The sequence below is a fragment of the Gallus gallus genome, chromosome Z (genome assembly GCF_016699485.2).
Source record: "Gallus gallus isolate bGalGal1 chromosome Z, bGalGal1.mat.broiler.GRCg7b, whole genome shotgun sequence".
Classification (NCBI taxonomy): Eukaryota; Metazoa; Chordata; class Aves; order Galliformes; family Phasianidae; genus Gallus; species Gallus gallus.
This window is the reverse complement of record NC_052572.1, coordinates 26,261,140-26,282,445: the sequence shown is the minus strand read 5'-3', so window position 1 is coordinate 26,282,445 and position 21,306 is coordinate 26,261,140. Positions and strand designations below refer to the sequence as shown.

The following is a 21,306-nucleotide window of genomic DNA, read 5'->3' as shown; positions in this document are numbered from 1 at the left end:
TCTTTCTGATAACTCCAGCCAACACTGTCATGATACATTAAGTAATTTTGGTTGCATTCGGGGGAATCAGGATTTACCTTGGAGTTAAACTATGACAATACCAACAGTACACTACTGTTGACACGGCCCCATTCTAAAATCTGCAGATTTGGATACTCACCCCTCACAGTCCGCATCCAGGGCTGCTGCCAATTCTGTGAAGAGCAACCCAGTCAGAAAGTGCTGCTGACGGTATTCTGATGAGAGGTCAAACATACCAGCAATTTTCTGGTCCTGGAAGCTGGAGCAGGAGCTAGAGTTCTGCAGAAGAATATTGGAAGCAGTAAAAGGATGACCAGTGAAACAAAACATTCTTAAAGATGTTGTAAGGACAGTCCAAGCAGATAACAAAGTACCCTTACCAGAGAAAACCTTCTGTCAGGCACTGAAAGAAGTTTGGAGGAAAACATCAGCGTGTGAAATAAAAAGCCTTAGTTTTCAAATGAATTGCTTGCTAGGATGCAACCTCATCCGTTCCATTCTGTGCAAACAATTCATTTAATGTTATTTGAGATGTAAAATTCCTACCCTGTATTCATCAGTTTGGATAGGAATCAAAGTCAGAATTTTCCCCATGTTTAGAATTCTGCATTGTTCTTACTGTTGCAAAGCTGATGAGGCTGCCCCTCGTAGAAAGGGGACTTTGGGCATCAAAAGTGCTTCAGCTCCTATAAAGTCTACCATGGAAGTAAGGTGAGGAAGAGTGTACGAACAGTGTTTCCTTTCACACTGGAAAATTTTGGCTGAGCTTGCTGGCAGCTGGCATAATGTAGAGCAGCCTTCAAACTGCTGTAACTTATGGCTATGGCTGATATACGGCTAGTGCAGGAATGGAAAGTTGCTGCTATATGTGTTTTGTGGACTTCTTAGCTTCTCCAATCACAGGTGCCACAGGTCATCTGGAATGTTTTTGTACCTTGATCTGGTGAACATAACTCTTAGACTCTACTTTCCAGTGAAGCTACTGGGGTTTATAAGTCTGAAATTTGCTTTTAATTTATATTGTTCAATATTCTCTCCCAATATTTATGTCAGTCACAAAGGAATAGTCCCCAAAACCAAACACGTGAAGTAGCAGTATACCACACTGTGAAAGATATCTTCCAGCATGTTTCAAATGAAGCCCACATCTCTGAGCAGCCTTACATTTTATACTGACCTAGCTTAACTTGCTCCCATTTAAAACTTGAGCAGAAGGCACTTTGTTTCTGAAAAGTAACAGTAAGGTGCAGAGCATCCTTATGTGATTGAGTGAATTTGGCTTCTCTCCATCAATTCCAGAAGATTTATTTGAAAAGCCACATTTCTTATTGAAAATCTAACATTAGCTGGGTAGCACTCTTGCAGACAGATCAGAATTACTGCAAGGGTGGTCGGTGACTGTATTAAATCATGCAAGGGCTTCAGAAGCCTTCTTTATTTGCTGCAGTTGGACTTCACAGGCTACTCCTAAAGAAGAGCTGGTGTTGCTTCAAGGAAGGAATGATCAAACCGGTGCCTGCCCAGCTCTGACCTGCTAGTACCAGTTGGAAGATTTCTGTCTCCTCGCATACAAGCAGAGGAGTTCTATTTCTAGCTCTTTGAAATCCAGTGTGAGAGTTAAGCAAAACTCTTGTGAAAACCTGATAGTTCTCCACAACACACACTGATACTGAAATATGTACTAGTGGCTGTGTATCCATGCATGCCTGTCAATCAACTCTGTACCTGCAGAGCCATGTTCTTTTAAGATTTTTTTATGTTTGCATGAAGAACCGTTTTCTTTTTACGTGTTTCTAGAGGGGTCTACTGAAGCATTACCACAAACATATTTGTGCTACGTTAAGGTTTAACTAGTGTAGGCTCAGTTTTGCAGCACTGGTCCTTTAGTCTTTACAGTTTTGCCCCTTTTATCCCTGATCTAGTGGTGGCTCATTAACTCTAACTGAAGCAGCTGAATACAGAGCAACAGAAGTATTTCTCAACATGCATTATTCAGGTGAAGACCACCTAAAATTGGCTGATGGATGCCTACCTGTGAGGACAAAGAGGGTGAGGGGGACGCTGGAGTAGAGGCCGAGGTCATGAAGAAGAGGTTCAGATTCAGGTAGTGCTCATGGCTGCAGAGAATTCTCAGGAACTCCAGTCTCATGGAAATCAGGGTGGAAAGAGAATTCAGCTTGTTTGAGAGCTAGAAAAACAAATGAAAGTAAGTGCCTTGTTACTGGTACTTGCTATTTAAATTACCATGCAGTGAAATATCCTATTTCCTGAAACAGAAACAGTCAATTTAAAAAACATAGCCAAATATCCCATCATGCCTTAAAATGCTCCCAGGCTCCCTGTACCTAACTGTTTTCCATCCATTAGTTGCTCTTTGTTTGGCAGTGGTGGTGTCTTTTTTACCTCTATGGCTGACTTGCTGGCTTCCCAAGAAAGGATCAATACAATAATTTTGCTCAACACTGGGATGATAAACAAACAAAACTTTGTTGAGTCTGTGGCAAATTCACTGAAAGTCATGTTAGTGAACACAGAACCGGTAGTCTTGTGATCTCCCTTCAGAATAACACTGCCATTAACATTAATAGGGTTTTGCACATACTGTAGGAAACGATGCTGGCAGACACCTGGAATTCTCCTATCTCCCATTAGCTGACAGCTTTGCTTGTTTTGGCAGAAAAGCCGCAACAGGTATACTGACTTACAAGAAAGAAGTAAAGCTTTCCACTTTGAATACAACAATAATTTAATACTAGCACCTTGCAAACATAATTTATTTTTAATTTTGGAGGCTTGTAAAGTAATGAGACAAAGGTGGATCATTTTGGCCAAACACCCCAAATCTAAATACTGCCTATAACAGCAGTATTTTGGTGAGAGTGCAAAAGCTCTTCAATCTGTGATGTGCAGACATTGGGGATCCAAAGGCTGCTGCTAAGAGACATAAAAAAGAAAGGGAAGAAAAGTGGCTCTATGGACGCTCAGCAACAGTGAAAGGTATGGCATTTCTAAAAGAATCCTAACCTCCACTCAAATTATTTTCTGCAGACCACACATCAAAAGAGGTGTAAAGTCTCTGTATATGCAGAAGGAAATAGGAAATTTACCTTACCCTTTAACACACCTCAAAGGATCTTGATGGATAAATGGATCAAAGAGAACAGAGCACAAGACTAGCCATAAACCCAGCACAATCCCAATCATGCATAACACCTACCTGATTACAGTAATGTTTGATGAGATTAAACACAAATCCTCGGTCCATTAAAGAAAGAAGATCATACAGGAAAAATGCCAGGCTGATGTTAATTTTTTCTGCTTGTTCACTTTCCTTAAAAAAAAAAATAGAAAAATGGGGAAGGGGGTAAAGTTGCACTTACAATTTATAAAACTCATGTAAAGGTGGAGGACTTGTTAGTATCACTTAGAATATAAAAAATAGTGTAGGGAACAGTTTCCAGAAACATTGTGGAACAGAGAGGAAAAGACTGTTTCACTTGTCTAATTTAAATGATCTTGTTAAAATTATGTGTATTATTTCAACAGCTACTGCTTTTGGAGAGGAAATGGAACAGGAGAATGACCATGCTTATCTTTGCAAATCTTTGTGTAGATAACAGCTGAAATAGAATTTGAGAGCTTTTCTGAACTTCCTATGGGCTCCAAACTTTTATATGCCCTTCCCACCCATTTGTTTTTTAATTGAACTTCTAACAGTACTGAAAATTTGTTTAGGCATTCAACATAAAATACCGTTTTCAGATATTAGTAAAGATCTGCCCTAGCTCTGTTGATGCAATGCTAAGTGTTTTGTTTACAAATTTCATGTCTAAGACTGATAGGAAAAAATATGAGTATGACAAGTCTGTGGGCTTTACCATTTGGCAACTAAACTACTTTGTATTTACAAATGGTCTGATTACTAGAGACACACAAAGAACTGCAAGTATCCTCTAAAATAAGGCTATTTCAGACATACCAATTCAAATTATAACAGCGTGACAGTATTCTGTACCTTACCAAGAAGAATTCGTGGAGGTGCCTGTGGGGTCTGCACACCCCTCAGAGCCCTCAGGTGAGTTCACTCAAGACTGACAAACAAGATGATTAAGAAAAATGCTATCACTGTCTCTGGCAAGTGAGAGCATGTGTGCAGCACCTCAGGATGTTTATGACTTAATTTTTCATTTTTCAACCTTTTTGTTGCTATTGCCATTCAGGAATATATGTATATACATATAGAATATAGAATTCATATGGAATCTACAATATAGAATTTACATAGCAAAGTATTTTCCTACTGAAAATACTTGCTGAAAAAAAAAAACAGCTTTTCACTAGCTTACAGGGTAGTCTACAGTAAGCCAGTGATATTGCTGCAGAACCCCAGGACAATCTAATGTGCTCAACCATGTACTGAAATACACAGAATATTACATTGTGGATTTAAAACGTCGACAGGCGTCACATACTGCTGTTCCATACAACTAATCAGTGACCTTAATTCTGAAAACACTGCAGCAGAATTTTCACACATAGTTAGACTCTACCTACTAACTCTATCAAAACTGAATTAACAGCCCATAAAAACCTGTGCATTTCTCATGAAGAAAGCATAAAATATTAATCTCTTAGCAAAACCTACAGATCTGTTAAAACATTTTCAATGTAGCATATTTTTATCACACAGTATATTCACTGATGTGAAGATTTCTATGGAAATGTTTTCTGGGCATGTGGATATTACAGAAGCACATCAAAGGATGAAGCAAAGGATGAAGCTTCAGAAACAACTTTCTGGTTGACCGTAATGGTGACTCCTTCCATTTCTTGTCCTCAGTTGTCTCGTTGAGGCCCTTCACTAGTTTCAGTTCCCTGACAGAACAGCTAGCCACAGGTAGAGAACTGGACTAAGACCCATGCTGGTTGAGCAGTGACTGGCAGATCAGCTCTCCAGCCCATCTGCCCTGTGACAGAACACACTGCCCTGTATGTACAGTGCCTCTGGCAGCTGTGGGGTATGGAAATAAGCTGGCTGTGACAGCACAGGTGCAGACACATAAACTGCCTTTATTTTATGTTCTGGGGAATAGCATCAGTGACATCAGTTAACTGAACTGATGTTAAAATATAAATAACATTTCATAATCTTTTCAGCTTTATAATCAATTATGCCAATGGAACTTGTTAAAGCATACCAGGAGAAAGAATTACATAGGATTTAGGGTTTATCTCTTGTCTTTGAGTTTCATGTGGCCAGTGTGTCTTTAGAGAGGTCTGGGATTAGGTATCTCATAGCTGGGTTTTGCAGGAAGAACACTGACCTCATATTGCAGTCAGGGAAGTCAAATGTGGGGAAAAATGCTGTTCAGTAGGAATGAGTGTAATGGGAAAAGGAGATTAAAGGAATATGCTAGACATGGGTGCATCTTGATGCCCTAGACAACCCGGCATAAAGCAGCACAGCTACTGAAAGACAGAGTTCAGTCTTTCCTATCTCAGGGAAAGGGAATTCCCTCCCACACACACCTCCGTCTGAATAAAAACAAACTCTCTGCTAGGAGGGCACAAGATTGTCCCTTGCAGTCACAGCTCTCACTTATGATCTCTGCAAGACTACAGCCTCAGTTTTAGTCTAATTCCAGTGATGATCCTGAAAGTGCAATGGAATTAAATAAAGCTCAGCGTGATGTGGCGTGAACAGCAAGAATCCACAGTGCTTTTCTTCATGCTTTTACCTTCTGGGGCTTGACTAGAAGTGCAGCAATCTCAGAAGTAACCACGTTAACTATAGTGGTAACATCGTCTTTGAAACGGTCAGAGAATCGGCTTCTTCGTACATTGTCTTGCTTCTCTATACTGTGAACGTACTGAGCCATGCTCTTTATCTGCAAAGCAATAAAGAAAAAAGAGAAAAATATAACAAAGTGGAGATAAAACTCTTCTCTAAGTTAGTAAATGGAATAAGAGTTCCTGCCTATTTTTCCCTCAACATAGTCACTCTCATCTTCCTTGGAGTCCCTTGATAAATCCTACCTTTATTGGCAAGGACACCAGAGTGCTTAGGGCTTGAACACAGATAGTCCTGTTCATGTTCATGATCAGTGCTGTGGGTTGGATCACCTGCACCCTGCCCCTGCTGCCTGTAGCTTCTGCCCTTTGTGATGACAGTCAGGGAAGGACATTTCTGGAATTAATTCCTACTCCTTGATCTCTCATGTTGTATATATGTTTCCAGGGGAAAACAGTATGTCAACAAAACTTGCAGTGACATCAGTCACCTCAAGGCTCTGTGACACTGTCATATGTTATTAACCTTTGTTAACAACATATGTTGCTACTGCACATATGTTATTAACAAAGGGGAAGAGACAGGAGCAGGTATTCACAGAAAAGGAGGGAAGGGCTCACTCTGATGTCTGTCACCCAGACTTCTGCAAGCTGTGGACCACTGCACACATAGTTTGTGTGGGATTTAATTGGCAAAAGCTCTCAGGGGTGAATACAGAGAATTCTTCAGTTGTGCTTCCATTATCTGGAACTTCTTATCATAGTGGGGCTGGTTAGCTGAAGATATTATAGTCCAACTAAATCTGCGCCTGCATTTCACCATCAACTTGCTACAAAACATCACTGATAAATCTTACCAGGAGCTCAAAGAAGAACCAGGCATACTTGAAGACAGCCTCTCTCACCATACCCGTGCTGACCACCATCTGCAGTGCCAGCTCCTCGTGGAAATGCTAGATAATAAACACAAAGTGTTCAGAAATGGTGCTTCACCCAACTCGTCTTTCAGTTTCAACCAACTCCCAACACTTTAACAGCCCCCATAATGGACAGTGAGCAGCTAGATGCGAACATCTGGACAGCCTTGTAGGAAAAAAAGAGGATCTGGCTAAAATGACACATAAGGAATAGCACTGTGAGCTTTAGGACTCATTCTGCTGTGGATCCAGAACCCTGGACATCTGAACTGGAAAATGCCTCTGGTCTGTCCTCAGAGTATTGGCTGTGTGCCTGCATTGAACAGTCACATGCTCCTCTCCCTCTTGAGAGCTTCTGTGTTTTTGAGAGAACACAGAAGATATTTCTGCGGTGGGAGAGAAGGACACAACAACAACCGCAGCAGAGTTTTCACAGAGGTGCGTAGCTAAAGACCTTACTCTTTGCAGTGATGTGCAACCAGAAGACTCTTAGTCCCAATGACCTAAACTTTAAGAAAATTCAAATCCAGACTAACCATGTACTGTAACATTTATTATCTATTCCTGATACAAACAATAAAGTTAGTGAAATCTCTAAGCCTATTTACATTCAATAGGACACATAAATCTAGCCAAGATTTAGATTGGGTATAAACCCTTATGTTTTTTTGGCCTAATTCAAATCAATAAACAAAAATAAGAAAGAAGTGCCTCTTAACTGCAACATAGATTATAGACTGCCCGCTGTAGAGTTTCTCCCCCGTTTCTTCATCCAAAGCCACTCCTGCTGATCAGTGCCAAACACAAGATACAGCTCTGGAGGAGTTAGCTATCTGCTGTGATATGTTTTATGTTGTAAAAAAGCTGTTTGGGAATGCAGACTCAGAATAAGGAGGAATTTCTTGATTCTACATGCTACAGAAAGGGGGAAAGTAAAATGTTCCTTACAGAAGAAAGAAATGGCAAATATATCTGAATGCAATTTACTGCAACATGTAAAGGCAGGCATCCAGAGGGAAACAGCACTGAAAAAACACAGAGGTCTTAGTGCCCTGAGAAAGAGAGCAAGGCAGGCTGCTACTTGTCTAAATCTGTCCCAGAAAAAGAATCCAAAGACTCCAGAGCAAAGTCAGAAATGTTTGGGCAATATTTACGGATAGATTTAATTTTCCATCACAAACTCTCTGTTCAGTAAAACTGGTTGTTATTTTGTTGTCCCTCTCCTCATTTCATGCTAATTACAAGCACTGCTTATGGAGGCTCCAGGTTCTGTTAATCTGTCACTCCCACACTCAGTAGTAGGCTACCTTTTTACTGGATGGTCTTGGGTTTGTACAAACACCTGGCATGTCATTTGTTCCTTCAATGTAAAATGACATCCGGCTGGAGCTGTGATCCGCAGGCTGGAGAATGGCCGGAAGAAACAGACACACACATTAATGCATAGCCTAAGCCAATTAACAGATTAAAAATCAAAGCCGTGTTTTCTTGGAAGGTAAAAACAGATGTTCACCCAAACATTTTTTATGTGTCTTTCTCTCCCCTCCTCCCCCTCCCTCTTCCCTTCCCCAGAGGGGGCCAAAGACCACCTGAACTTGGCAGATGCAAGAGACCACAAATGCCAACGCTGCCATCATGTGCCCGATTTTAGCACCACAGCTGTGTTTTGGAAACTGAAATTCACCCTCTGAAGGTAACTGTTGTTAGGGTTTGTTAGGTAGTTCTACGTCCTAAATTAACTAGAACCTGTGATTATTCCTTTCATTAAAAGTGATGCCAATTAAAAGGCACTGAAATGTCAGTAGCTGCCTAAGCATTATAAATTTTTAATTTTTCAGTGTGATAAAGCTGTAATATCAAATGTTTTAATTGTGTACTGATTTGAAAAACAAACAAACGAACAAACAAAAAACCCAAAACCAACACCCTGAGATATTTTCTTTTTTTCTTTTTTTTTCCTTTTTTTCCCCCTTTTTTTAGGGCACACTACATCAGAATGAAATTCATAAAGATACTAAGTTCAAATCTACATTATTAAAAATTGCTATGGGTGAGTATGTATACAAACAAATCACATAGACTGGCAAATTCTGTGCCCCTTACTAGTTATGCTTTAATTTAGGAAATTAAACCACCTGATTATGCAATGGGAAAAAAAAAAAAAAAAAAAAAAAACCTCAAAATGTTTCTGAAAATAACTTGCTTGAGAAGCAGTATTCCACATACATAGAAAAAGGAAGGGGTACATGGTTCTGAGATGCTGCAAGGATCTGCTTGGGTTGCAGCTCAGAGCAGCCTCCTTGCACAGGGGTAAAACCCTACAGCTGTGAGAGGCAGGGCTTCTGAGCTCCTACTGATTTTGCTCCTGCTAAGATTTTGTTCTCCTCAGTGAGTAGAACACAGCTATCCTCAAAAAGCTCTGAGAAGAACTCAGGGTGTTGCAGACCAACAAGTATCTGATGCCCAACAAGAAACAAAATCCTGCTTTGCAGTTCCTCCTGTCCTACCCTGCAATTTGTTGGTGACATACATTGTTCTGGATAACAAAGAGGAAGTTTGTGTTTCACTCTGTGGCTGAGTTTATTATCTGGAAAGACTCTTATGCAGAATTTGCACAGGGCATCTGTGCTGTAGACGGTATCAAATCACAGGATTGCTGTTATGTATGTTGCCTAATTACTATTTTTTTAAATTGGAAGTTATTTACCACTAAGCAGGCTCTGTGAATAAAAAATAGCAATTAAAAAAAAAAAAAAGAGAGAGAGAGAGAGAGAGAAGGAACCTGAATAAATTATCAGTGTATTTTAGGAAATCTGTTTCCCTCCTTCTCTTACCTTGGACGACATGATGTTTTTGACCTCTTCATCAGCAGCTGTCTGTGTAACCGTGATGTCAGGGTTGCTGCAGCTTATCACTCGGCTCTGCAGGAGTTTACTCCCGACGGACACTGCAGAAGTGCGCCCAAATGTGTAATAACGAGACTCCGTCAGAGCAGCACTGCCCCCTGCACCTGCCCACGGGGAGATGTTTGAACTAAGACCGAAGGGCACAGTAATACGAGACTAACATGAGATTCGAGCCAGCTCTGCTCAGTGCTGCACAGCATCAGCAGTATGAAGAGCACAGAGCTTACAAAAATCTCATCACCAACTGCTTTGCTAAATTACATAGGCACTGAATCACAAGGTACAGGCGTTGTGGGATTCTACAACACACAAACTGACAATGCATGGAGTAGTGAAAGACTGAGGGCTTTCTGAGCAGTAGCACTGCTGCAGTAGCTCTTTCTTCCCTCTATCAACTCTTTTCAGTCTGCTGTACATTAAGACAAGATTCATGAGCCAAAGCAGTGCTATGTTTGAAAGCTGCGCAGCCTAGGTACAAGAAGTTCTGATTTGCTCTTTTGAAGGCCAGTTGTCTATGTCTCAGAAGCAACACAATGAGTAGTATGTATCAAGAGAAAAGAATTTCTTTGCTGTTACTGCACTAATATTACCTAGTTTTGGCACTTCTTTTTGAGGGTCTGGCAGGCGAAATACGTAGTAGACATACGATGCCAGGAGGCAGTTCCTCCCGTGCTGATCTTTGCTCAGGTATTTGCTGTTGTGGAGACTGTTCACTATTGCAACCACAGATTCAAAAGCGAACTGTGAGAAGTTGGCTGTGAAACAAAAGCCAAAAATTAGTCTCAGCCCTGAAGGAAATAACATAATTAGATAATGGCATTCCTTATAAGAATAATAACTAATTTGTACACGCTTTAAATCACTCCTTAGCAGATTAACAGCCGCAGACAGCAACAGTTACGCTGGGCCAGACATGAAGTCTACATAAACAAATAACCCATTTTCAGCAGGCTCACTTTCAACCCAATCACTACTACTTCACCACATGGTGCTATGTAAAAGCAGACCCTAACTGTTCAAGACAATTTCTAGCAGCCTTCAGGTACTTCCTAAAAAATATCTACTTGAAGGCCAATAATATCAATTCTTCTCCAGCTGACAGAAATATACAAGCTACCTGTCTCTTCTTCTAATATTTTAGTGAATGACAAATATTGGCTACCAAAATTAATTAGGAAATCAGCTGCACCACTGTCTTCAAGTATGCCTTTCTTCCACATTTAACATAGGTAATGGGCAGTTGGCAGCTTCAGAAACAGAAAAACATCAGTGTGCATGACTACATCCTGTTTTTGTGTCCACCCAATTCTGGCTAAAGATATTTGGGAGGATATAGTGCAATCAGTATCAGCTGTTGAACAGTTATTTAGCTGCTGTTTTCCTCACAAAGCAGTTACACCACCATCCTGCTTCTGACTTGTATCTCCAGATAAGTAACTAATAAGATTTAAAGTACTTCTGAAAGGGAGTCTCAGAGCTTTATTTGTGCAGGGAAGAGGAGGACAAACAATTTCATCAAATCTGATTAAACTGTGCAGTGAAACTGTGTCCAGAGAAGCCCAACTACTTCTGGACTACCCAAAGAATAAACGAGACCCTGGATATATGGCAAACTTTTTCACATCTCTAGTTTGGTTGCGGTACCAAGGAAAATAAGTAAAGGATGAAAATACCTGTCTGGCCAGCTATGACCATAGGCTGTACAGCCAGCTGGAAAAGTTTATCTAGTACCAGATGTAAAAATAAAACAAGAGGTTCAAGTCGTGAAGAATTCAAACAGATAATGCTGAGTTTCAGTTCGTGTTCCAGTGTAGCCTCAGTGATCTTCTGGTCCATTAGTCGAATGGGGAAGGTCACTTGACTTTCCAGAGAATGGCACAGAGTGAAGAACTTCTCCAAGTGATTGTCCTGCAAATATAGTGCATTCACAGTTAACAAAGCTGATTAATTCAGCCTGCTACTTGATAAGCAAAGCTTGATTCCCATCTAATGGGGAGAGAAAATACTCATACGCTCCTGGACTACAGAGGCAGATAGCTCTAGAGACCAATTTCGAAGTCAGTTGCCACAGTGTTTTGTTTGTTCCTTGTCAGCTGGCTCAGATTCAGACTGTGGTTAAATCAGATTAAAGGCAGAAAAGCTAAAGTCTGCAGTAAATTATACTGTTTATTCTTTCTGGTAGAACTCTGAGGTCTAGACCTCACATCAGAGGTCTATAGTCTTTTAATTATTATACTTATTAAGGTATTTTCCAACCTGAGCAATTCACCTGCATCTAAGAGTCTCACTTCCAGCTACATATAAGTTATGTGCCTTATAAATATGTCTTACTTGTATGTAAAAAGTATGCTGTAAAGGGATGGTCTTGCTTCAGACACCAGATTTCCATTTTTTTGGATGTAGCTATCAGAGTTAACCAGAACAAGATGATGTAGGAGACACTGTGCAATACCAGGAACAAAATAAAGCTGTTGTGCTTCAGACCCCAATAAAAATGGAAAGCCTTCAATTTTCTACCACATTTAAGTGATCAGAATCTTAAATCTCAAAGTTCTCATTCAGCATGAAGTTAGCATCCCTATACCATTTGGCGTGGATGGCTGAGCTGCCATCCGTGTAGAGTGTTATGGCAGCCTAGCCAGCCCTTGAGTGAGCGGAGATGCTGTGCTTTCCTTCAGCTGTTGGACACTTTGAGCTAGCCCCAGAGAACAGAAGATGCACACTGCAGAAACTGGCACTGTGCCCTACCAAGCGTTCTTCACATCAGATCTCTGTTGAGTTAAGAGGAAACCAGGCTCCTTATTGTTTGATTCGACTTGCTGCTTAGAGTGTAAATCAGTGGATTTCATTAACTGAAAATAATCAGGTTCTTTCCACAGCTGTAAGACAGCAGGAACTTTTCATTTGTTTTCAAACCTGTGAGGGCTTAAGATCTCCAGTTCACAAACCTCCTCAGTCAGAATGGGCATATGAATCCCCTTTGAAATGAAACTACAGTTGCATGTTGCTTTTGATGCATTACCTGGGTGTGAACAGATGAAACAGCTTGCACTTCAATATTGAAAACACCTTTGTGTCCTTCAACCCATTTGATAGGTGGTGTCTGTGACGGAACTTTCTGTGATAGAAAAGGATTACAGGAATCACTGCCTTTTAATGATCTAACAGAAAGTCTGTTGACATGGGTCTCTAAGATCTTAATGCTATTCACTTCACTTTAGGTATCTAATTCAGTGCAGCACAGAGGACCATAGCTAGGTGTCCTTTTATTCTCATAGGCCAGATGAAGAGAAATTTATTCCTTAAAGAGGGAAATTTGGAGTACTTCAGCTGGATGCCTAGAATAGACAGAGTGAATCTGCATCTTCTTTGGTTAGAAGTTCACAGCTAATGCATGCCAAAGGCACCCCTTAGTGACATGGTACAAGTTTAAACACAGAGGCAGTTTTCTACTCGCCATATTAGCTCAGAGGGCACCTTCCTGCTCTAGTAGCAGCACCTGAATCCATGTAACCTTCCTCTCCCACACTACCACAAAAAACAAGCAAATCATCTTGTGAAAGAAAGCAAATTATGAATCTGACAAACTCTAATCAAATGTGAGGATGTGAGGATGTGTAAATCAAATTTACAAGGATTTTTGAGTTAATAACTTTAAAAAACACAATTTAACAATACATAATAATAACATCAGTGAAAGTAACAACGACATTTTTCTCTAGAGCTTTACCCTTTTAAAGTACAGAAAGGGGCAATTGTCCAAAACCAGACAGCAATGTTGGTTTGTAAAATACTCATGTTGTTCTACACTGCAAAAACATTGTATTTTCATAATTTTCTTTGTTACCTCAGGAGAGTGAATTGAATAGTGGAATGGCAGCTTATCCAATGCAACAGGAAGACAATAATGTCCTGTTTGAAGACGATCATTTAACAGAATTGGCAGCCACTGAAACAAATGAAGAGAAAATGCAGCAATATTCATGACTATATATGATTAGAGCTATTTATCTAATCTGTTATGTATATTCAACAGAAAAAGAAATGAGATATTGACCTGAGTTTCTCTGCTCCAATCCATTAAACAGTAATTTCTTTGCATTTTAAATTCACTGATAGCTACTGTAGAAAAATATACAAGACTGCTTTACAAACAAACCCTTTTGAAAACAGAGAGCTTTTCATGTGTGACATATGTTTTTCTAATAAATCCTATCAGAAGGATTTAATAGGTCCGATGCGTTTATCTGAAAAATAACTTAGCCTGAACAGATCGATCTTTGGGTTTTTTTTTTTTTTTTTTTTTTTTTTTTGTTTTGTTTGTTTTTTAATCCCACCCCTGGAGATGTTCAAGGCCAGGGTGGATGGGGCCCTGAGAAGCCTGATCTGGGGCTGCCAACTTGGCCCATGGCAGGAGGCTGGTGCTGGGTGATCTTTAAGATCCCTTCCAACCCAAGTCATCCTATAGTTTTGTGAAGTAAATCAACAGAGTTCAAGCTTTGCTATGGATGAATTGAACATTTTGGTCACTGCCACTCTGAAGATTAAGGCCACGACCCATCAGAACTCTGTAATGACATCTGGACACACTTTTTGCTCCTATTTAAATCTGAAAGAGGCTGTGGAGTAGCACAGGGCAGAAACATATCATGTTTAGGTGAGTACGCATTTGTGGCATCTATCCACAGAAGAAAGCCTGCTTGAGAGGACTAACAGTACTGGAATCAAAAGCATACAAACCACATAGCAGGAACACACAGATAGTATTTGTATGGTTCCATGGTTCAATAGCACTAGAACTTTTTCATATCTGAAGTATTATTATCATCTATGCTTTCTTCATATTCTAAAATTTCTCCAGTAAGAAATATTTAAAGAAAAATGACCCTATGCTACAATATGCGTTTCTCAAGCTAAAAACCATGCTAATTTCAACATGAAGATAAATGAGTTTAAGATAACTGAATTCTAGTGTCTAGATATTTTTGTGGCTTTTGATATTAGCAAGGGTAAAGGACAGTTTTTATGTAAACAATATGCCATATAAAACTTAATTCAAAATATTATATTAGATGTTACGTCATGTGTGAACATGTTAGATAATAGTAAATAACAGTTAATTGCCTTTTTTCTTTTCAGCAAATAGAATCTAACAATTAAGAGCTCTAAAATAAAGCATTGCTGTTGCAAATATGTAGGCATATACTTAATTTCTGTGGGTGAATTCACCAACTTCAAAGATACTTACCAATGTACAGTTATAAAATTAGGATGTAAAAGCACAAGCTGCATATGAATTTATTATGTCTGTACATTTAACAGATGTATGAGCACGCCCTACAGTATTTGTGAACTGATATTACAGCCTTCTACTTGTTACGATGTATTACCATAAGCAGAAAGGGAATGCATGGCAAAATCCTCAATAAGCAAAGAGTCTATTTGCATGGGACACATACCCACACAACTAGCCTCTCTTCTCCCCTCCCTACCCCATACATACACACATTTATATCACTTACTGAATACCCAATGAGAGTTTCCACAGATGCTCCTTGCTTTGGCTGACAGCTGATATGATAGAATGTAAACAATAGATGGTGTTTCTCTGTGAGTTTTGCTGGCAGTTTAATTTTCACTTCTTCATAAAAGTCAGGAGACCTGTTTAAAAAAAATGCCATGCATATTTCAGAGCAGAAGGCATATTTATCAGCAGGCTCCCAGATGCTATGGTTATAAGAAATGTATAAGTCCTAAAAACAGCCTTGAGATAAGTCATGCAAGTGAAGTATGTACCTCTGTGGACACTTATGATCTATCTACAGTTTTGAATCAGGAAGAGTTTGATGCAAAGTGGATAAGCCAGAATATTTCAGTATCATCCACCTCCTTACTTTTAAAACCATTCAATTTTAATTTGTGGTTTCTCATGGTTATTGTATAAAACCTAAATCTTGAGTTTGCATTCATAGGAGAGAGCCCCTTCAGTTCTTTTGGATCTGTGAATAAATCAAGGTGAATGCTTTTACAGAGCTGCTGCTTCCTGCTCCTGTTCCTTCATCTTCAGAAAGGGAATACTCTTGACTACTCCTCAAAGAAAAGCAACAGTAACTTATGCAAATGCATGTAGAGATCCAAATTAGGTACTGACAAATACTCATAAAATGTGGAAGTTTAAAATAGCTTATTACCATCATTCTTTGAGTAACTAACGTTGGCTGAGAATTACGTAAAGAGGTCATGCTTAATACATCGCAAGTTATAAGAATAACAACAATGCTTACTTGTTATGATATGTGATAGCTGTATACATCTCTTGCACAAATTCTGGACCTGAAGATTTTCCAAAAATTACCTGCATTATAAGTGAAAGTGAATACAGTCAGATCCAAAACATTTAGTTGTTATCATCCTGTGACAGTTTTAAGACAGCATATAAAGGTGGATAATGATCCTTCAATTTGATCTTAGCAGGTTGACACAGAAGTGTTATTACTTGGCATCTTCCTCACACCACAAGCAACACGAAACACCAGGAAGGTGGATCAGAGGCATCATACATTACATTCTCCTGTAACTCAAAAGTTAGAAACTGCAGGAATGCAGTTGTGATAAGCCTCCTGTGGATTATCATATTGCTTTTAATTACATGTTAAATGATGAATTAAATTTTTGGGGGAAGTTTATTTTTCACTTCTATCCTTTTTACGTAGGGTGAGACTCACCCCACCTTACCTTAGAGATCCACAGCTCCTTTACATTCAGTGGTATTTGACTCACTTTAACCTCCATGAAAAGGTGCTGGAATGCTGTAACTTTAAAGGGTCTCAGAGAGATGAACTGAGATAAGGGAATCTGCACAGCAGAAGCCCATATATACTGAGGTGAAACTCACACTTACAGTGCACAGTGATGCCAGATAAACTGCCTTTACCCCAAGCATTCATCAAAACCTAACAGTGATATGAGCGGAATTTAAAAAAAGAAAACAACCATGTAGCATTATGTAAAACGTTAAGTGTTATATTCACATGGCACAGCATCAACTCTGGAAGAAAATATGACCAAGGAAAAGATTGAGCTGATGCTCTGATTTCAGTTCTAGAGTGCATCTGGAGTAAGGAACATGCCACTGTAAAGTGCACACCGTGCAGCATAAGCACACTCAAAAGGTTGACCGGGTGTCAGTCCTCGAGCCAACAAATTCTTGGGGTAAAGCTCTTCAAAGTAGTATTTTAACTCATTATTATTTTAAACACAACTAAAATCACAGAAGGTGCTATCTCAATCTCATTCTCAAAAATCCATTGACATACTCTGAAAACTTCCCCAAAAACGCAAGCTGAAGTTGATGCCTACAGGGCTAGAGCTACAGGGCTGATGCCTCCAGGCTTTCACAAGCTTTCTGATGTCAGCCCTTTTAAGGTCCCACTAGAAACAGTGGCAGTGTGGAGTAAATAGCAAGTTGTCTCTTCAAGAGGTTCCTCAGGACTGCACCCGAGCAACAGCTTCCTACAAGTGCTCAGCGTTTATTACCGGCATTGCACAGGACGGGTCTTCACCACACATAAACTGGATCTTGATGGTAATGTTTCTTGCAGAAGCTGGTCGGTTAGCAAAATTCAGCCTCTGGGGGTAAACATAGAGGAGATTTCTGGAAGAAAGAGAAGTAGGAAAAAGCAGGTAAGTAGCAAGCCTTTCAAAATGAAGTGCACAAATTAATTCGTTTTGCGAATTTTTGTCCCTGTTCTTCAGTGTCATCCAGATAGTTAAAGCTTTGGAAAAACTCTTTTACCCAAGTCCTCAAGGAAAATGTAAGTTCTTGTTGTGACATAAAACATTCTCTGTTGAGGGTTTCTCATATGGTAAATGCATTTGAGAAAGTGGTCTTCCTAGCTCCCACTTTTTCAGACGTATGTAAAATGAAATAATATCTTTGCTTGATGTAATGAAAAACAGAAGCCTCTCAAGAAAGCAGCTCTTCTCAGCTATGAAGAATCAGTTTTTGAAAGCACTATGGAATCACTCAGAGGTGACAAAAACAAGCAAACCAGGAAATGAACCCACCAACATACAATCCTAGGTGATAGCTTGCCTTTCTAGATTATGTAAATTGAAAAGCAGAGTTGATGATTAAATGTAAACAAGAAATTTTAACCTGTAACTCTAGAAGCTAATTAGAAATGAGTCTCTGAACTAATTTTTTTTAGCAATTCTTTAAAATACATCATACTTTGCCATTTACGAGCTATTTAGTAGCTTCTATACATGAGTAAACAACTAAACTAAAAAAGAACCTTTAATTTTTGTGGGGCACAAATGGTCTTCTAATTTCAAGACTCATTCTCACAGAACAATGCAAATGTAAAAACAAAGCTTTTTCTACACTGAAGAGTGTGGCAGGTCTGAGATTTCAGCTAAATTCAGCTTGTACACCTTCTGGAGTCATGATTATGTCTGTTTAGTGTGCCTATTGTTATCCTGGTCCGGTATAAGATTCTCATTCTTTGTCTTCATGGTATAACAAATAAGATGAATGCTGGTGGAAGCATGTCGGTTTCCAACGAGAAACAATAACAGGTATTCACAGACTTCCACCTTCGCTTCTTGTCTGATAATCAGAAACCACACACAAAATTAACCTGCCCTTATCACAGTATGTCATCAGCACCATTGTGGAGCAGTTTTGGAGAACACTGTCATTGAGTCAGATAGTCTGTCTTCCTTTTGTTGCATTCCAAGACACAGAAAACTGGTTGGTGCTCCTTATTGCCATGTGTCAAAAAGTGATAGCACTCTCCAGTTACACAGTACAAGCCACTCTACCAACCAACACATGCTATGTGAGGCATAGCATGTCTTAGCAAACAGATCGGTATGTAACTTGCCTTTCTTTTCGTTCAGCACAGTACTCCCCCACCTGCCACACTAATGCACTTTCTTCCCTAACCTTCTTAAATGCACTTTCAGCTCTGCCAAATTCTCTCCAAGATAATATTAGGAAAAACTAAGTGAAAGTGAGAAATATATCGGTAACCTCCAATGAATTATGTTAGGGGGAATGACATATTAAATGAAGGATATTATCAATATTACATCTGTCAGAGAAGAAGAAATACGTATAGGGGACGCTGCATAATCCAGCCATTGCTTCATTAATCTGCCGCCCAGCAAAAGATGTCACAAATCCCCATAATGTCCCTGAGCACCGATTTTTACATTTACATGTGACTTGAGATGAAAGATATGCAAAATCACAGAGAGCTCTTTGCTGACTGCACAATCAAAGAAGCATTATTCCAGTGAGCGCTGTGCAGAAGAGGTAAAGCTTGTGCCATTTATGCTCAAGCAGTTCTAGGGACCTTGCTTACATGCGTATTAAACCCATCAGTGCTGAGAAAGAACAGAAGTAAACCCTGACTCTGAGTATCAGGCAGTGATGAAAGTGATGAACAACTCTAAAAGCAGGAAGCTGGGGAGATGATCAAAAGAGGTTTCTCCACGCTGCACTAGGGACAGGCATAGACAGCAGATCCTTTGGTGACTAGAGTGCTTCTTCCTGCCAGCACCAGTTCCCTCAGCCTGAGAGCCTGAATATTTCCATGCAGCAGTTAGCATCGCCCTCAGGATATGGTGAGCTCCAGGAGGCCACATGTTCCCCTTAAGGCTCAGCGCTGAGCGGAAGCCTTCAAACAACATGCCATAGCAGCTGCTGTCTGTGATTAATGATGGTGTGACTGAATATTTCCTCTCACTCCCTCTACAGAAAGCACCTCCAGATGGAGGCAGATGTGTTCACAAGAAGCAAAAGAGCCATTCAGGAGTCAGTATGGGTCTACAAGGCCATGACAGAATATCCAGCACCAATCCAACATGCGAGTCCCACACCACAACAGGGTTCTGGGGGAAGCACTAATTCATGCTGTTTCTCTGGATCTGAGGCAGACCCAGCACAGGGACTGTGAGGTGAAAGGCTATTTCAGCATGGGAAAACCAAGGCTCCACACAGGACACCATGAAACAATTCTCATTGTAATTTTCTGACTTTTCTGCTCTTTCATAGAGACTCAGCAGTGATGATTTGATCACTTCCCATGGCCAAAGCAATGCAGACCAATATTCTGCCAAAAAATCTATGCACAGGACTGTGATCTTTCTGACTGAACGCTGCTGTCTGTAATTACTGCCTGTGTAATATGTCTGTGATGTAATGAAATCCTTCTCCTTCCTAAGTTACACAATATACACAAAGTTTCACAAGTGCATCTCAGATTTCTAAACAATATTAGGTGTGTTCATTGATGACTGCAATAAGAAAACCATGAATAACAAAAGCCAAAATAGGAGCAATCAGTCATTGCTGATAAGAACTACAAATTGTTTATGAGCATACATATAGTACTTACGATACATCTATTAGTCATAGCTTTCAATCTTTGATGATTCCTCTGTTTCTACTCTTTTGAGAGAGGGGTCTTCAGAAAAATGGTAAATCACAAATACTTTATCAAAGCTGCTGACTTTACCAGGCACTGACTAGAATAAATGGCATGATGAGTGAATTTAAATGTTATGTTCAAAAGGATGTGTCTATATCATATATTCTAAAACTGAGTACAGTCGTCTTCTAGTTTGGATAACAGTTTGAATGATTTTTCTCACGTTGCTAAAATTAAGCATTAAACAGATAGTGGCCAGACTACATTAAATTTTAGGTGAGAGTGATTGTTTAATTTGTCCATTATCATTGACATGGAAACCTTAACAACTATGCTACTAAAGTTTTAGTCAGAGCATAAATGTTTTCCCAGATAAACTGAGTGGTAGGTCAGCTCATACCATCAGATTCCTGAAGATTCAAATCACATCAAATTATTACAGAAAATTAGTTCTTTCTAAATTTAAACGCTATCAAGTGCTTAGAGTCAATTCAGACTAAAATCTTAACAGTATTCTTTCCAGAACTCACGTTCAATCATATACGTAACTGAAAAGCCTCATCTTACTTCAAACATCAAACATTACAAAAAAGTAGTCAACCACGTAATGTATTTGAAAACCAAAGCCATAGACAAAGTACTGAGAATCATAAAAAGAACTCACACAGTAATCTATTAAGCATCATAATAATTTTCTGCTGCATAAATGTAGGAAGCCTTTTGACCCACAACTGCCTACTTCACATAATCTTTTTCAGAAGTTAAAACCTAAAAACTTTTCCAATATTAAATTCAAGAGGACTAGACATCCCTCTGATGCCTTTTGCAACCTTCTGCCATAACTAAACCCACTGTGAGGTAACACCCTCACTTCCTTAACCTAGTTATCCAGTCCTAGTATTGCTAAATCCTGAGTTGTAATATTGTTAAAGGAGATAAATGAGTGCACATTCATTAGGTATTGACTACCGCAATATTAAGCACAAGAGAGAGAAAGAGAGAAAGAAGGAAACAAAGAAAGAAGGAAAGAAAAGTAAACCAGGTTTCTGCATCTCTTTTAAACATCCAGGCAACAAACTGAAAGTAGATGTTTCATTAGTATTTGTCTGGACATGTGCAGAGGTATTATTATGCCAAGAAGATCTCAGCAGACTGTATTTTTATAAGTTTTCGTTGTTTTGTTATTCAAATACATTTACATATATAAATCTCTCCTACATTCAAAGTAACATT

The 21,306-nt window shown here is 39.4% G+C and overlaps 1 protein-coding gene across 4 annotated transcripts in view; it reads right to left on the bottom strand.

Annotated features, from left to right (window-relative positions):
* The window catches only part of DOCK8 (dedicator of cytokinesis 8), an 83,056-nt gene that overhangs the window by 25,563 nt on the left and 36,187 nt on the right, over nt 1–21,306 (bottom strand). For 3 of the 4 annotated variants that reach the window (XM_040656265.2, XM_040656267.2, XM_046905728.1), the window contains 14 exons: nt 17,171–17,288; nt 15,919–15,989; nt 15,157–15,295; nt 13,482–13,583; nt 12,657–12,752; nt 11,308–11,542; nt 10,225–10,389; nt 9,563–9,738; nt 8,036–8,131; nt 6,669–6,764; nt 5,760–5,909; nt 3,239–3,352; nt 2,054–2,209; nt 161–300 (listed from right to left, as the gene is read on the bottom strand). In XM_040656265.2, the coding sequence (XP_040512199.1) occupies nt 161–300; nt 2,054–2,209; nt 3,239–3,352; nt 5,760–5,909; nt 6,669–6,764; nt 8,036–8,131; nt 9,563–9,738; nt 10,225–10,389; nt 11,308–11,542; nt 12,657–12,752; nt 13,482–13,583; nt 15,157–15,295; nt 15,919–15,989; nt 17,171–17,288 (1,854 nt within the window). The remainder of the gene's footprint in view (nt 1–160; nt 301–2,053; nt 2,210–3,238; nt 3,353–5,759; nt 5,910–6,668; nt 6,765–8,035; nt 8,132–9,562; nt 9,739–10,224; nt 10,390–11,307; nt 11,543–12,656; nt 12,753–13,481; nt 13,584–15,156; nt 15,296–15,918; nt 15,990–17,170; nt 17,289–21,306) is intronic. The other variant, XM_040656266.2, reaches the window with a different exon arrangement.